Source organism: Anomalospiza imberbis, chromosome 22, assembly GCF_031753505.1.
Source record: "Anomalospiza imberbis isolate Cuckoo-Finch-1a 21T00152 chromosome 22, ASM3175350v1, whole genome shotgun sequence".
NCBI classification, from domain to species: Eukaryota; Metazoa; Chordata; class Aves; order Passeriformes; family Viduidae; genus Anomalospiza; species Anomalospiza imberbis.
In genome coordinates this window covers 4,569,782-4,584,704 of record NC_089702.1, presented here as the reverse complement: position 1 = coordinate 4,584,704, position 14,923 = coordinate 4,569,782, and the positions used below count along the sequence as shown (strand labels likewise).

General features: G+C 45.7%; 1 protein-coding gene across 2 annotated transcripts in view; it reads right to left on the bottom strand.

Annotated features, from left to right (window-relative positions):
• Positions 1 to 12,279, bottom strand: part of MAP3K3 (mitogen-activated protein kinase kinase kinase 3) — a 34,671-nt gene extending 22,392 nt beyond the window's left edge. Inside the window, exons 1-4 of one of the 2 annotated variants that reach the window (XM_068211892.1) lie at positions 12,113 to 12,279; positions 5,639 to 5,760; positions 5,147 to 5,236; positions 2,338 to 2,378 (exon numbers count right to left, since the gene is read on the bottom strand). In XM_068211892.1, the coding sequence (XP_068067993.1) occupies positions 2,338 to 2,378; positions 5,147 to 5,236; positions 5,639 to 5,760; positions 12,113 to 12,116 (257 nt within the window). In that variant the 5' untranslated portion in view covers positions 12,117 to 12,279. The remainder of the gene's footprint in view (positions 1 to 2,337; positions 2,379 to 5,146; positions 5,237 to 5,638; positions 5,761 to 12,112) is intronic. The other variant, XM_068211893.1, reaches the window with a different exon arrangement.
• Between the last annotated feature and the right edge of the window lie 2,644 nt (positions 12,280 to 14,923).

Genomic DNA, 14,923 nt, shown 5'->3' with positions numbered 1-14,923 from the left:
ATTTCTTTTGCTACATCAGCACACTACAAATGATCAAAGGACTGTTTGCACTTCCAATTTACTGAGTGGACCACAGAAACTCAAGACCTGTTCTCGCTCATAGAGGCATCTCAGTGAGACTCTGAATGATCTCACAGGAGTTTGTGGGGAAAGGGAGGGACAGGGCCTTTCTGTAGGGACCACAGATAGAAGCTGTGGCTGCCCCTGGGTCCCTGGCAGTGTCCCAGGCCAGGCTGGATGGGGCTTGGAGTAACCTGGGACAGTGGAAGGTGTCCCTGCCATGGCAGGGCTGGCACTGGGTCTTTGAGGTCCCTTCCAACCCAAACCATCCTGGGATTCTATGGCTCTGTGATGAACCTGTGCTTTGGAGAGAAGGTTTAGTTCCCCAGTCATCCATCCACACAGCTTCATCAGCCCTGGCTACCCTTTCAAGAGATGCAGCTTTTGTTTTAAATTACCCTTGTGTTAGCCGGCTTCCTCAGCCCCTTCCCATGAAGGGTGATCTTGCTACCAGACCTACAACATTCAGCTGTTTGGAAATAATTGTCCTTGTTAAAAAGCAGCCCACAATAACATTTTCTACATATTCCTAAGAAACCCATACATGAAATCACAGTACTCTGGCACCACACAAACGCCATGTGGCTCTCAGTCCCTTATAAAGGCTCCCATTCTACACTCAGCGCTTTCAAAAGCAGAGCTGTTCTCAGGTGCCACAACTTTTATTAGTTTAAAAACTCTGTGCACTCTTCTAACACAAAATCGTGGACTGCAGGGTTTAAGGAGCCCATTCCTGCCTGACCACCTTAAATATTTGTGGTTAGATCTGGCAGCTCCCGTGAAACCAAGCACACACACTGACATTCTGGTGCAAGCTCCCTGTCTGGAACTGCACACTGTGCTGGGAGCAGGGAATTCAGGCGAGCACAGCTGCATAATGAGACTGACATACAATCAACCTTTTCATTTTAGAAAAAAAAAAAAACAACAAACAGGAGAAAACCCTTCTGTCCCCTGGAGTGCACCCAGCAGACAGCCAAGATGATAAGCCTGTGGTGACACAGTGTGACAAGTAATTGTGACATGCCCCACGGTGGCTCTGTTGTTGTCCCCACAAAGCCCCTGACACAGAAGAGCGCTGAGCAGACCTGGCTGACAAAGCAGGAAGCAAATCCCAGTGATGATTACCTGTAAAATTTCTCCCACGGCACAAGAAGTCACTGACAGAATCCATCACACAGGGTTTCAGTGAAAGAAAGAGTCCAAGTTTTGAGGAAGAGTAGAAATTATTCTCCACAGCCTGCTTTGCCAACAGAGAAAAGCTCTGCTTTCCCAACAAAATCTCAAAATCTGACAAAGGAGGAGCTTCAACAACTCAGCCAATAACCTCTGCTAGAACAGGCTGTGAGGATCACTACAGACAACTTGTCCTCCAGTGCCACTGCCACTAAATTTGCATTTTATCTTGAAATTGCAAACTACTTCATGTTGGAAGTACTGCCTGGCCTGGGAGAAACCAAAGGATTCCCACAAGATGGCTGTGAAGATGGCACATACATTCATGCTTACAACCCAGTTAATATCTTCCAAAATATGGACACTATAGCCCAGCATCAAGATCATGTTTTCCCTCAGTGAGAGCAGACCCAGAGACCACAGACAAGCCTGGAGCCCTCTTGTTCACACAGCCACGAGTCATTAAATGTTTCAAGAGTTCCTCTTGAATTGATAGCAAATAAGAGGCTTTTTGAGACCTACTTTGAAATATTTCAGCAATTTTATCCATTGTAAACAATGCTGTAAAAACTGAAACTGCTATTTCAGTTATTTCTGGTTTTTTCTTGTAAAAGAATGTCTCTCAAAACCAAATATCAGAGGAAATAACAAAGAAGCTTTTACACCAATGAAAAAAAAATCTTCCCTTTCTACATCTATTGCTCAATCACAGCAGGGCAGTGATAGTGACAGGACATCAGGAAGTGAGAAACTAGAAAAGAATGATGCTGATTTGATCAGCTTCATTTGGTTTCAGTTAAATGAAACAAAATGGGAACACATCTGAAATAAGACTTTCAGGCTGAACTTATTTCAGGCTGGACAGCTTTTAAAAATGCTGCAGTTCACTTACAAATAAATGTTATGGAAATAAATCAGTGCTTTATGACACACTGATCTCTAAAGTAACCAAGTTGTGTGTGAGCTGTTTGCCATTGCCTTCACTGTGTGATTTCCATTCAGGAAAAAAGGAAAGCAAAGCCAACAAAGTATTTAAGCTAAATTACTGATGACTAAATTACTCTCCTAAGCAAAGAATCAAAGCAGGGAAGGCCAACTTACCGTCTCTCCCCGTTATGCTCAAACTTTATCCTGACATCATTCTGCAGGAGAAAGAACAAAAGGTGAGCTCACAATCAAACTCTGGCACACTCAACAGCACACAAATGCCATATTATGATTTTAGTATTTTAACTTTCTCCACGGAAGCTGAAGCAGACTGTGGAAACAAGTGGCTGACACGTGGACACAGCACATGAGGAGTGGAGAAACTGCTGAGGGACAAAGAGAAGGAAAGGGGTAAAACCTAACCTGTAATTTTTGTAAACTGACACTTAAACAGAGGACAATAAACTTTAAAAAAAATTAATCTTTAACACTGCATGGGGAAAATCTGAAATTCAGTCCTAACTGCTTATTAATGTGAAGGCAATTTTCTTTAGGCATGCTCAAAGCATGCATGGCAGAAAACCGAGAGGGGATGTACTCCATTTTTTATTCCTACTCCTACTTTTGAATTTTTATTCCTATTAATTATTCTTTATTCTTAAGACATGGACTAAATCTCTGCTTTTGCAAAAATGAAACTAGGGAGCTACCAACAGGTTGATTCTATGTCACCTTTTAAAGCTCCAAGGTCTCAGCAAAGGGGTCATCACCACCATCTGATATTTAAAAGCACTGACTGTGCAACCTGTGCAGTCACTGTAAACTCAGAAGATGCTGGGTGACATGCAAGAGTCAACAAGTTGAACTTTCAACTCTGGACATTGAAGTTCAAATCCCAATTTAGGTCAGAAAGATAAAAATAAAAGGAAAAAAAAATCTACTCTGATAAGACTCCATCATTCCTGCTGCACAATTTATGTGATTGGAATAGATTAAGCCATCTGTGAAAGCCTCAGACAATAGGCAATCACACATCTAGGAACTTCAAAAAAAAACGTGGCCAGGAAATGCTCTTTAGCTGGAGGAAGTTTCTGGCAGGCCCAGTGGTCAAGAATGCAGTTCAAAAGGACCCACGGAGTCCCTGGGAGCACACGGAATTCCTGCAGCATGGAGGGACAGCATGGACCAGGGAAAATGACCTTCCCAATCCCAGCGACGAGCAGCTGCAGGTGGGTCACTCACACATAACTTTAAAGAGTGTTTTTTTAGATGTGGGAAGAGAAAGAACTTAGTCTAGACTTACTCCAAAACGCAACAAATTCTAGAGAACCCATTTGAATTGATCAGTAAAGGAACAATGCCACAAACAAGCACAGGAATAACATCCTATAAAACGTGTCTACCAGCCAACTCCTGATCAAAAAGTTGTTCTTAGGCATTGCTTGAAGGAATGATTGCTTTATATCAGGATTTTCAGGAAAGTAAGGCTCTGGCTTTGTTTTAACATTATACTACTTTAAGTAGCCTTCTAAAGGAACTAAACAGGACAGTTTGGATGAAATGGAATTCACAGCATTTTTCAGATTAAATTTCTGACCTCAAGATGTGATTTAGGCCCTGGAGCAGCCAAGTGACATAGCTCTCACCAGCTGAAATTAGACAACACTAAAGGATCCCCAGGGCTCTTTGGAAACCTCTCTTTAACTTGCTGGTACTCAAGCAAACTCCAACCTTTTTCTCAACTCCATTGCTTGCTGTGAAACCTTTGGAGTAAAGGAAAAAGGGGATGGAATTTGGCATTTATTGCTTCATTTTTCCAAAAGGACCTGACACTACCCATTCATGTCTACTTGTCAAAGATCTAAGAAAAAGTGTTCAGAGTGATCTTGGTGTTCCTATTCCAGAGAAAGCCCAGAGGAGCTATGCATCCAGTGCTTTCAGTTTCCCTTGAAAGCAGTGAACCCATCACTTCTTAAAGCAATTCACATAAACTGTCCTCAGAGATGATCAAAAAGGCAAATCCAAGTTTAGCACTTCATTGTTCCAGTTCTGAGACGTGGTATCATAAATCACAATTACAGATTTTGATTTAAGGCAACTCTGGATTTCTGTTTCAAAGTGATTTGGAAAGGATTTTGTACTACTCCATCTATGGATTTGTCCAACACATTCAAGGAAATCCCAGATCCAGTTGAACAAGTAGATTATGAGCAGGCAAAGCATAAGGAAGACAGACATGAGCTTCAAAGCCTGCTCCAAAAAGCTTAAACCTGTAACAGGAATAAAACTGAGAAGAGTTATTTTACTGACATTGGTAACTTCTCCTGTTCATGTCAGTCTTGCTGCCAGTAACTTGATTTAATTTTGAATGACAGTAATGGACAAACAGTTTTTGACTAAAATTGTTGCTTTTGCTTTGAGCATTTCATTTAAATGACATTCAGCATCTCCAGACAAAGCTGCATTATTCCGTCCTTCCTTCTTACCAGAACATCAACACCATCATTTTCTCCATGAAAAAGCCTGGAGAAATGTGGAATGAACCGAACAAGATTTCAAAGCATTGACCCACCCCTCCTTACCTTGGGAGTCACAGACTGGTTTGGGTTGGGAGGGACCTCAAATCCCACCCTGCCATGGCAGGGACACCTTCCACTGTCCAGCCTGGCCTTGGGCACTGCCAGGGATCCAGGGGCAGCACAGCTGCTCTGGGCACCTGTGCCAGAGCCTGCCCACCCTGCCAGGGAGGAATTTCTTCCCAATATCCCATCAAACCCTGCCCTCCTGCAGCTTAAGGCCTTTGCCCCTAGTCCTGACCCCACAATAAAAGTGCACACAGTGCTACACCAGGACAGAGTCAGGGCAGAAAAGCTTTCCCCTCCTCCCACCTGCTTAAAGGAATTCCATAAAGTCACTGCACACAACTTGATGAAATACTCCTAATTTATAATTGCTAAAATGGAAATGAAGTCAGTTTTCTCACCGGAATCTTTTTTTCTTCCACTGCAGAGGCACACTGGTTCATTATTGCAGGGCTGCCCAAGAGGGAGGGACTGCTGGCATTGTGTTTTTTCTTTAAAAAAATAATAAAGTATCTTTAAAAAAATGGAAATACGACTGTGAAATCAGAAAGCCACTTGCAAAATTCTTCAGCTGGGCAGAGCAAACCCCATAAAAAACACATATGGGGAGAATGCAGTATACATACATGTATAACGTAATATATATTGAATATTTTCTAAAACTACATAAATGTATAGCACATATATGATATCATATGATATTCATTGATCTTATATAAAAATATAAAAAGTAGAAAAGCTACCATATTTGCCACAGCCTGAGCAGGATCAGGGAGCTACTTCACATCTGATGCTCTGGCTGTTAGAAGCACAGGACAGAGCCAAGGATGTGAGCCAGTCAGATCCTCTGTCCACCTGCCCCCAGTCCAGGTATTCACCAACTGGCCCATTACCTGTCTGTTGGAGTGAGCAGGGTCCTTATTCTTCATGGTGTCATACCCAGGCAGCCGGTGACGCCTGCCCATCTGGAGTGCCACCAGGTCCTTCATGATGGACTTCAAAGCCTCTTGTTCATCTGTGATGCACAAGAATTTTAGGAGTAAGTTGTCTGAGTGAGCACCAACCGTTTCTGCACCTCTGACACTTCTACACTGGTTTTCTGCTGGCTCATAGAACAACAATCCTTTTTAGGATCTTTGCAGATACTTTGTGATTTAATTTAGTCATAAAAAAGCCCAAACTTAACTGAGTGTCACAACATAATACATTGACAGATAAATGTCAAGTCACCCGTCCAATATCACAGAAGGATCTGGTCAGAGTACAGATGAGAATGAATCTCCCCAGCCCCTAATTCTGTTCAAAAGTCTTCACAACAAACAGTAAAACCTGGACAGATTTGCTAGACCACCACAGGTCATTTAGGAAGGGCAAATTGACGTGCTTCTGCCATGGAAAACCTGGTTTTTGGTCTGTTCTTTCCCGTTTTATATTCTGTTAACTCTGAATTCTTGCCTGCTAGTGGAACAAACCACGGCCAATAGAAAGAGAAATGAAAATCTGGACGAAGATTCATCTTGGAGTATCTGTGAACACAAATCCACTTGCACTGATTGCCCCAACACGTTCCTCTCTTCCCTCAGAACAAGCTGATGGAATAAAATTCAAACCATTTTATGAGATTTCAAGATCAGCACTAGGAACACTGTCTGCTGGCAAAGTACAAAGCAGCAGGTTCAATTCAAGGCTTCTTGCCTTGCAGCAATATAAAAACACACGTTGATTTTTTTCTTGTATGTTCCACTGACTAAGAATTACTTTCTGAAGATTCCTGATGTAACCAATTTAAAGTATTCTCTCCCACTGCCTGGTCATTTTGAGAAGCGATACTTAGCAGAACTTAGAGAAAAAAAACCAAAGATGTAAAAGGAGAGAAATGCACAGTAGCTGGGCTGTGATGGATGGTAGATGAAGGTCTAAAAGCTATGGAAATGAATCCTTTCCTTGAGCAAAGGTAACGACCCTAAATTCCCCGATACTGCAAAAAGTAAAGGAAGCTGCCAAGTGAAGTTCTGTCCAAAATGGGACTGCGCTGGGCACTTGGCTGCCAGGCACTTTGCCACAGCTAACAAAGCAGCACTTCACGCTCGTGGCACACTCTTGCCCTCTGGATTGCCTAGCTGCTGTCTCACATATCAAGACTCAAAAAGGTTTTAGGGATAAAGTGTTGTTTCCTTGGCAAATAATACACTCAGTTAAATCCTTCCTGATATTAAGGCATTACTTAGGCATGGAATTTGAAGCAATGATTTGATCAGCTCTGGACATGCCCAGGAGAATGTGCCCTTTCCAAAAGAGTTTGGGAGGACCTGAACCCTAGTTTTGAAAGAAAAGCTTTTTTTTGTTTTTTTGTTTTTTTTTTTTGATAATTGGGACTTCTAGAAGTGATGTGAGCCAAATGAGGTTATCACAGCCCTACTCCCACGATGGTGTGTCAGGTGTGCAGTGCCTGATACGCACAGCTCCTCCTTTCTTCCCTCACTATGTCCCTTTGAGAAGTTTGAATTGAAACGAGCATTTTTGAAGCTGATTTGTAAATAACTGAAATTTAATTTTAAGGATCCACCATGGCTACACACTCAACCCTGATTCATGGCAATGGTTTGATGGGCAATCACTTGCATTTGGAAGAGCTGTCCTGGGAGCAGCTGCTGAACACCAAACGATGGCCTGGCTCCCTTTGGTACTTCTCTGTAAAAGGGACTCAGTGGGACTATTTGTTTCTGCAGTTTCGCGTTGTGCATTCGCTCACGAGCCTTTCCAAAGCAGCTTATGTTTTATGCAGAAGGCTGGCTTTATAATTAATCAATGTCTGAATAACAAACTAGATTTTCACAATGCTTAAAGATGACACATGTGGGACACATACAGCTTGTAGAGCATGCAGGGAGCGGATCCTGCTACAAGTTAAAAGCAGAACGGGAAAAATACACCTCTTTGTAAGGAGGAAATGTCTGAAGAAGTCCCAGTCAGAACAGAAATCACATCAGGATTATCTTTGCTAAAAGCAATAGTTTCTGCCCAGGTCTGTTTTAGCTTTCACAGGATCCCAAAATGGTTTGGGTTGGAAGGGACCTGAAAGCTCATCCAGGGACACCTTCCCTGTCCCAGGCTGCTCCAATCCCCAGTGTCCAGCCTGGCCTGGGGCACTGCCAGGGATCCAGGGGCAGCCACAGCTGCTCTGGGCACCTGTGCCAGGGCCTGCCCACCCTCCCAGGGAGGAACTTCTTCCCAACATCCCATCTAACCCTGCCTTCTGGCAATGGGAAGCCATTCCCTGTGTCCAGACTCTCTCTACCTTCCTTGCAGGCTCTCTTCAGGCACTGGAAGGCGAGTCTTAACTTGGTCCTGAGAGCCCCCAACATCTGAGCTACATCCACTGTGGACTCCAGAATGCTATACCAGAAACATCAAGCCTAGACCAGATCATGAAAGGGAAGGAAAAGAAATCTCCCAATGCGTTTGCAGAAGGTGTTAATTACAGAAAAAAATCTTAAAAAAGGAACGCAGAGCAGAGCATATAAAAAAAAATCCAAATCAAAACCCACCAAACCTCTGCTGTCCAAGACAAGCCAAATGAGACAATAACCACATTGTGGCAGTGGAGAAGGGAAAGCACTCCTTGACATTCCAACTGCATGTGAAAGAAGCAAGCGGTGTAAGTAACACAACCAAAGCAAGAGGCTGCTTTTTGAGAAGCACATCAGCCAAAGGAAATAAGTGCTGGGATCTATCTCAGCACTAAGTAACCCCTTGTGGGATGAAAATCTGAAGAAACAGCTGTGAATGAAGCTAAAGTTCCAGGTAGGCAATGGCACAACTTTTTCCTTTTTTTTTTTAAGTTTCCAACTTTACAGTTGAACATTTAACCTTTTACCTTTACTGGAATGTCTCCAATTTACTGGTATTCTTTCATTTTGATGGTATTAAGAGCAGCCTTGGAGTCACCTGGCAGACAAAGGCTGAAACCGTGCACAACAAAATACTACAACCTATGGCCTGGAACATCCCCGACCTTCCTACCACCCAAAACACTCAGGGAAGAGCTGGGCTACAAGTTTTCCACTACAGTGCACTTTGGGTTTGGCCAGATACCAGGAGGATGAAGAAGAGCTTGTCTTGGCAGAGTTCCTTTGGGCAAGAAGCAAAGGAGCTAAGAAAGCAGTTTATAACTGAGGGCTGATGACAAGAAATCAAGTCCATCAAAGAGTATGTCTGGGAATAATTCTCCTCTAAACAGTAAAATCACTGGGAAACAAAGATCAGTGGTTGCAATGGCTGGCTACAGGTGTTCTACCCCAGGTTCCAGGCTGTGTGGAGTCAGCAGACACTCACTTGTGGCACAGAGGACACATCCAGCCAACTGTGTGCTCTTTATTACAGACTGTAGCACGGCTATGAAGAGAATTTATTTATTAGCTGAGGCAACTTGTGAATTTACAACACAAACTCTGAAGGGCAGCATCTGGCAAACACTAGAGCTCAACACTCTCAGGCACAGGGTGGGATTGTTGGGGTGTCCTGAGCAGGACTCCACGATCCCTGTGGGTCCCTTCCAACTCAGGATATTCTATAAACCCCAGTTAGTGCCCTGCAAGGTCTGTATCTTACTCACTGCAGTCATTCTAACACCAAAACATTATTTATCTTCATAAAATGGCAACAGTTAATGTTCTAACAAAGGGGATGGAAAAACTTCAGGTGAGTTTGAATCTTATTATACATTTTTCAGTAGTCTTACACCGAGCTGTTGATTCCCTACTACTAAGCCATACATCCTGTAATTCACCCCTATGTTGATGAGGTAGGACATGACAGAGCATTTATCTCCTAAAAGGATAAAATGAAGTTAAATACTGATCTGAGCTTGCACGGGGAAAAATTGTATCTGGTGAGGACAGCAGCGTGATGGATTTAATGCTGAGAAGCATGAGCACTTCTTTAGTTCCATCCCAACAGATGATTTCCATAGACCGACTTGGAGAAGCACGTGGAGCAGCATTACTTTAATCGCACAATGCAGAAGCTGCTACAAATGAAAATGAAGCAATTTTTGGAGCACTGAGAGACCCTGTTTTGCCTGGTCTCCAGTCGGTCTGGGAAACACAGTTCTGCTTTGTGCGGGAAAGATGTTGTCCAGGAAATGCTTTTCATGTTTTAAAAACTACACTCAAGGATTTTTATAACTTCGATAAAAGCGAACTGCTGCTCACAGAGAAAGTTGTTCCTCTCCACAAAGCATTTACTTCGACCAATCCGTGGTTTGTTACACAGGTCTGAACAAGTCAGAAATGGAAACAGTTTAGAAAAAGAAAAGAAAAAAAAAATAATCAGAAAGTTAGAAGAGCGAAAGTATCTGCACACGTCTGTGAGTCCCCCTTATCCAGGATCATGTTTTATATGGTGTCACAGTGGGACACGTGATGCCATTTTGGTGTAAAAGAGAAAGAAGTGACCACATCTGTGTATCTGTTATCTACCACCACAACAGCAAAGCTGGTTTGGGCGACTGATTGGCAGATCTGGAGACAATGAGGAAATTTTAGACAAATTGTCTCTGCGTTAAAGGTCTCAAAAAAGCCTTGAAAAGAGTTTCCCTTTGAGTCCTTTGCTGTGGGCAGGTTTAGTGGTACCAAAACGCTGCTGAGTGCAAGCTTTAGGGAATCACAAACGACCTGGTTTGTAGAGAGGAAAAACCAGAGAGCTCCATCCTTGCAGGATGCATTCAGGGTCCCTGTTCTCATTCACAAGTCAAGGGGAAGGAGCGGGCTTTGGGACTGGAGCCGATCCTGACCCGCTGGGCCGCGCTCCCTCCCGCGGCGTCGCTGGGTGCGTGTGAGCCAAGGGAAGGAAGTGACACAGGCAGGAAAAGCCAGCGGAGCGGGGAAGGCTGCAGGGAGCAGGGCCTGCACCCCCAAACCCTGCACAGCTCAGGGCTGCACATCCCCGTTTTCCAGCCTGCCGAGGAGCGTCCGGAGGGGAATGAACCCCAGGAATTGTCCCGGCCCTGCAGGGCTCGGAGCCGCTCCAGGTGAGCCCTGGCTGAACCACTGGAGCTCCTGCAAACTCTGGCATCAACCACTCCACGCGCCCTTCAGGTGGGTTATGAAACACCAGATTAAAGAAAACCAGAGCGTGATAATACAGCCCACTGCCCATTATTAGTCAGATTATTTGATCCCAGTTGCTGAGTGAATTTAGGTTTTTCCCATTACAAAGGGAAAATCTGCTTGCAGCTCTGCCATGATACACACAATGGTACGGTGGAGTGGTCCAGGAAATTGTATTTTTTCATTCTGCACTCACATGTTTACAAACACGGGTCCAATTGCTATTGGAAGACACTTTCATGGAAATCCAAGTTCCCACTTCTAAACCATTTTAAGTTTATGAAGCACCCTGCTGCTCTAAACAGAGTGGATTACACTATTCCTCTATGTAGCAAAGAAATCCAGGGATGGATTTGCATGAATTTGTTGTATTTACCCAATCAAAACAGAGTAAAGGGATATTAAAGTAGTTGTAGAATAACATTTGCAAGGCTTTTTGAATTTAAAGTATAAAACCTAATTATGCATACAGACTAAATGAAGGAGAGTCTTAGAAAACTAAACTTGGTTGTTGGGAAGAAACCTTTAAGTTTTAGCCCATGAAGCCATGAAACTCCAGACTTAGAAAAGCAGGAATTTCCTTGCCAATATGCAAGTATGAGTAAGTTCTAGCTTAGAGCAATTAAAAGTTTAATTCTAGCACCTCTCTTTAAGCTGAAAAAGGAATTAGGAAGCACAAGCAGTTCTTTATACAGGACACACAGTCCAAATCCAAATTAATTTGAATTAATCAATCAAATTCAGTCATGGCAGCTCCTCATAACAACGTTTTCCTCCTGAAAAAGAGTTCTTCCAACTCCTTTGCTTGTTTTTACATGTTGCTGTCTGGGCTAAGAACGGCAAATGAGAACTCGGGGGGAGCTCCCTGAAGGAAAACCGGTTTCGATGGACTCCCAAGCTGCGCTTAATACTAAAAATTTCTCCAATTAAGCTGAGCACGGCAATTCCGGTCTCAAGAAGAGCACACGGCTGGAGGCTGAGAGCCGCCCGAGCCCAGCCCGCCGCGCTGATCCCGGCCGCCGGGGCAGCGCACCGTTCGGTAAAAACTCACTTTTACCACGTGAACCAAATCCTTGAAAATCCACCGTTCCCCCGCGGCGCTGCCGATGCCCGGGCCCGCCCGCGGCAGGTCCGCCCGGCGCCAGGAGCCCGAGCGCCCCGGAGCGGGGCCCGGAGCGGGGCCCGACCGAGCCCCCGCGCCCCCTTCCCGCCCCATGACGCGGCCCCGGCTCCGGGGGCTTGTCCGCCGCTCCTCACCCATGTCTGCGGGCGGCGGCCCCGCTCACGGCGGGCGCTGCGGGACGGCGCTGTCACCGCCGCGGCTCCATGGCGGCCGGGCCGAGGGGGAGGGCTCAGAGCCGCCGCCGCCGCCGCCACATTCCCAGGCCCCGCGCCGCCGCCGCCGCCGCCGCCGCCTCCTCCCGGCGGCCGCGCTCCGGGAGCGGCGGGCGGGGGCGGGAGGGCGCGGGCGCTGCCGGTGCGGCCCGGTGGCCCCGCTCCGTGCGGGCCGGCCCCGCCGCCGCCGCCGCCGCCGCCCGCAAAACAAACCGCTCGGCGGCCGCCGCGCACCCGCCGCCCCCTGCCAATCACAGCGGCACCCGCCGCCGCCCGCCAATCAGCGCCGCCGGGGCGCCCGCCCGACGGCGCTGCTGGCCAATGGGCGCGCGAGCGGCCGCGCCGCCCGCCCCGCCTCCCCGCGGAGCCGGCTGTCAATCACGGGGGCCCGTTGCGCCGCGGTAGAGCCACGCCCCCCCACCCGCCCGGCAGAGGGCGGGGGCACGGCGGGCCACGCCCACGCGGGGGTGCTGTCAATCAGAGTGACGGACGGCGCGCGGCCCCGCCCGCGGGCCGGGAGCGGGGCCGGCTCCCGAGGGGAAAAGGCGAGCGCGGCCCGGCGGGACCGGCGCTGGGCTACCCTGCTCCCTTCAAATGGGCTGCTGAATTGCAATTAAAAAACCGTGCCAGACTGGCTCTGATGCAGCTGCCGGGTAACCCCGTGCACACACCAGCGCGTGCTGCTGTCATCACCCTGCGGAAAAGCGCCAGTCGCTTGGTTTTCGAAATTTTAAAAGTTTAGTAATAGGAAAATAGGTATAAGAGTAGTGACACAATTAGAGTAATGGAAATTTAGAGTTAGGACAATTACAAGAGAATAAAAAGCAAAGAATTGCGGACGTCCGGATGCTCTCGGGCACTTAAGCCCGATAAGCATGCCTTGTGAACAAAGGAATAATCTTTAAAAGCAGTAACCTGTTGCATATTCATACATCTCATACATGATGCATAAATTCCTTGCAAATTAAGAACTTTTCTGCTTTTTGTCAACTTCTTCCCCTTAATCCTGGTGGTTCCATACAGACGGAGAGAAGGTGGAAGAATGTTTGTCTTTTCCGATAAGGAGGCAGTAATTCTTTATGGGACCCCATCATTGTCATCTCTGTGTGAAGAGTTTCTTCATTATCTCATCTCTTGCTTGAGTTAGTAAAAAAAAACCCCACATACATAGGCTCTATTTTAACTACAAAACTACATTTACCATACCATTAAAATGTTAATACAGCACTTCTAATCAATATAACACAATACATACAGTATTCCATTTAATATTTGCAAAAAGCCAATCATAAAATATGCATTTTTCACAATCCGGTCTAAGCCAGGGATTAATTCTTCTCTGAATCATGAGTGCTTTGGGTTGGAAGGGACCTTAAAGATCATCTCATTCTCCCCCTCTGCCACAGGCTGTGTTTAAATCAAATCATACCTTTCAAAGCCGCTCCCAGCCTGCCCTTTCCCACCTGCAGGGTGGTGTTTTCAGTGTCCTTCCCGCAAAAAGAAAGGCAGAAGGGTTTTGTTGTTTTGAAAAGAAGCCCAGCCCTGATTCCCTGTTGTGGCCAGGGCCGCCCTGCTGCTGGGAAACCCACCTCGAGCAGATGTTTCAGCTGCTGCTTCCCGATCTGCCCAACGTCTGGCGGGGCTCTGCTCGCAAACAACACGGCAGCAATGTCAAAGGGGTCACGGAACCTGGAGAAAACTGCACTGGAAAGGGAAATTGCTCAAAAGTGTGAACGAGTGCAGGAATCTGAACCTACACATCAGGAGGAATTTGGGACTTAGTCAAAACATGACAACGTTATCTGCAGCATAATTGATTTTTAAATTTTTATTTCTTTTAACTGTTGAGGTAATAAAAAGCTCTTAGAGTGTCATACCAGGTAGACATGGAATTAGGAAAAGGGATCCACAGACCCAGCCACTTTCCCTTCTTAATAGAGGTCTTGTATTTGTGGTATCAAGCTGGTAGCCTTTTGTCCCTGTTCCAATTTGAATTCCTCTCTCATTTGACAGCATCATTATTGATCTTGGAACCACTTTTTGACATGCTTTTTCACAGCTTCATGATGGCTTATCACTTTCCTTTATCAACCACTAAATCTCAGCTTCCTTTCCTCACTAATTTCCAAAAAAATACTCTTGGTATCCTCCACAGATTTTTCCTTGTCCATAAATTCACATCCTTGCACTCTCTGCTGCTACATTTAATCTCATCTCTATTTCTCACTCTTCAGTCATCCCATCTCAAAGATACTCCAGTTCCTTCACATTACTGAAGCCTCCCACTTTTGTTCATCGCCAAATTTGGTTTTAATGCTTGCTCTTTGTACCAGGATCATTATAAAAAGGCTTTTCTAAGAGAGGGAAGAGCCCACCCCATGCCCTGGGAGGCAGAAATTTAGTATCAATTCCCCACTGCACCAGTCCTGATTTCAAACCACTCCATCATCACCTCACTATTTGCTATTTTTACCTGTCTTGCCCTGCTAAATGAGAATGATTCCTTTGTGTAGAAACTTGCTTTTCTGAGTCCAAAAGATATTAGACTGGTGAGTGGCAGCTTGTGACAGGAGCCAGCAGCTCCTGGCAGATGGTAGGAGACACCCACCCTGGTGGAACTCGCTCTTCCCATCTCCAACTGCCCGGGGTGTCTGGATTTCACTGAAGCTTCCCCGCACCTTTTACCAAATTGAAAATAGAATGATTTGTCCTTAACAGCTCATCACTGCACCC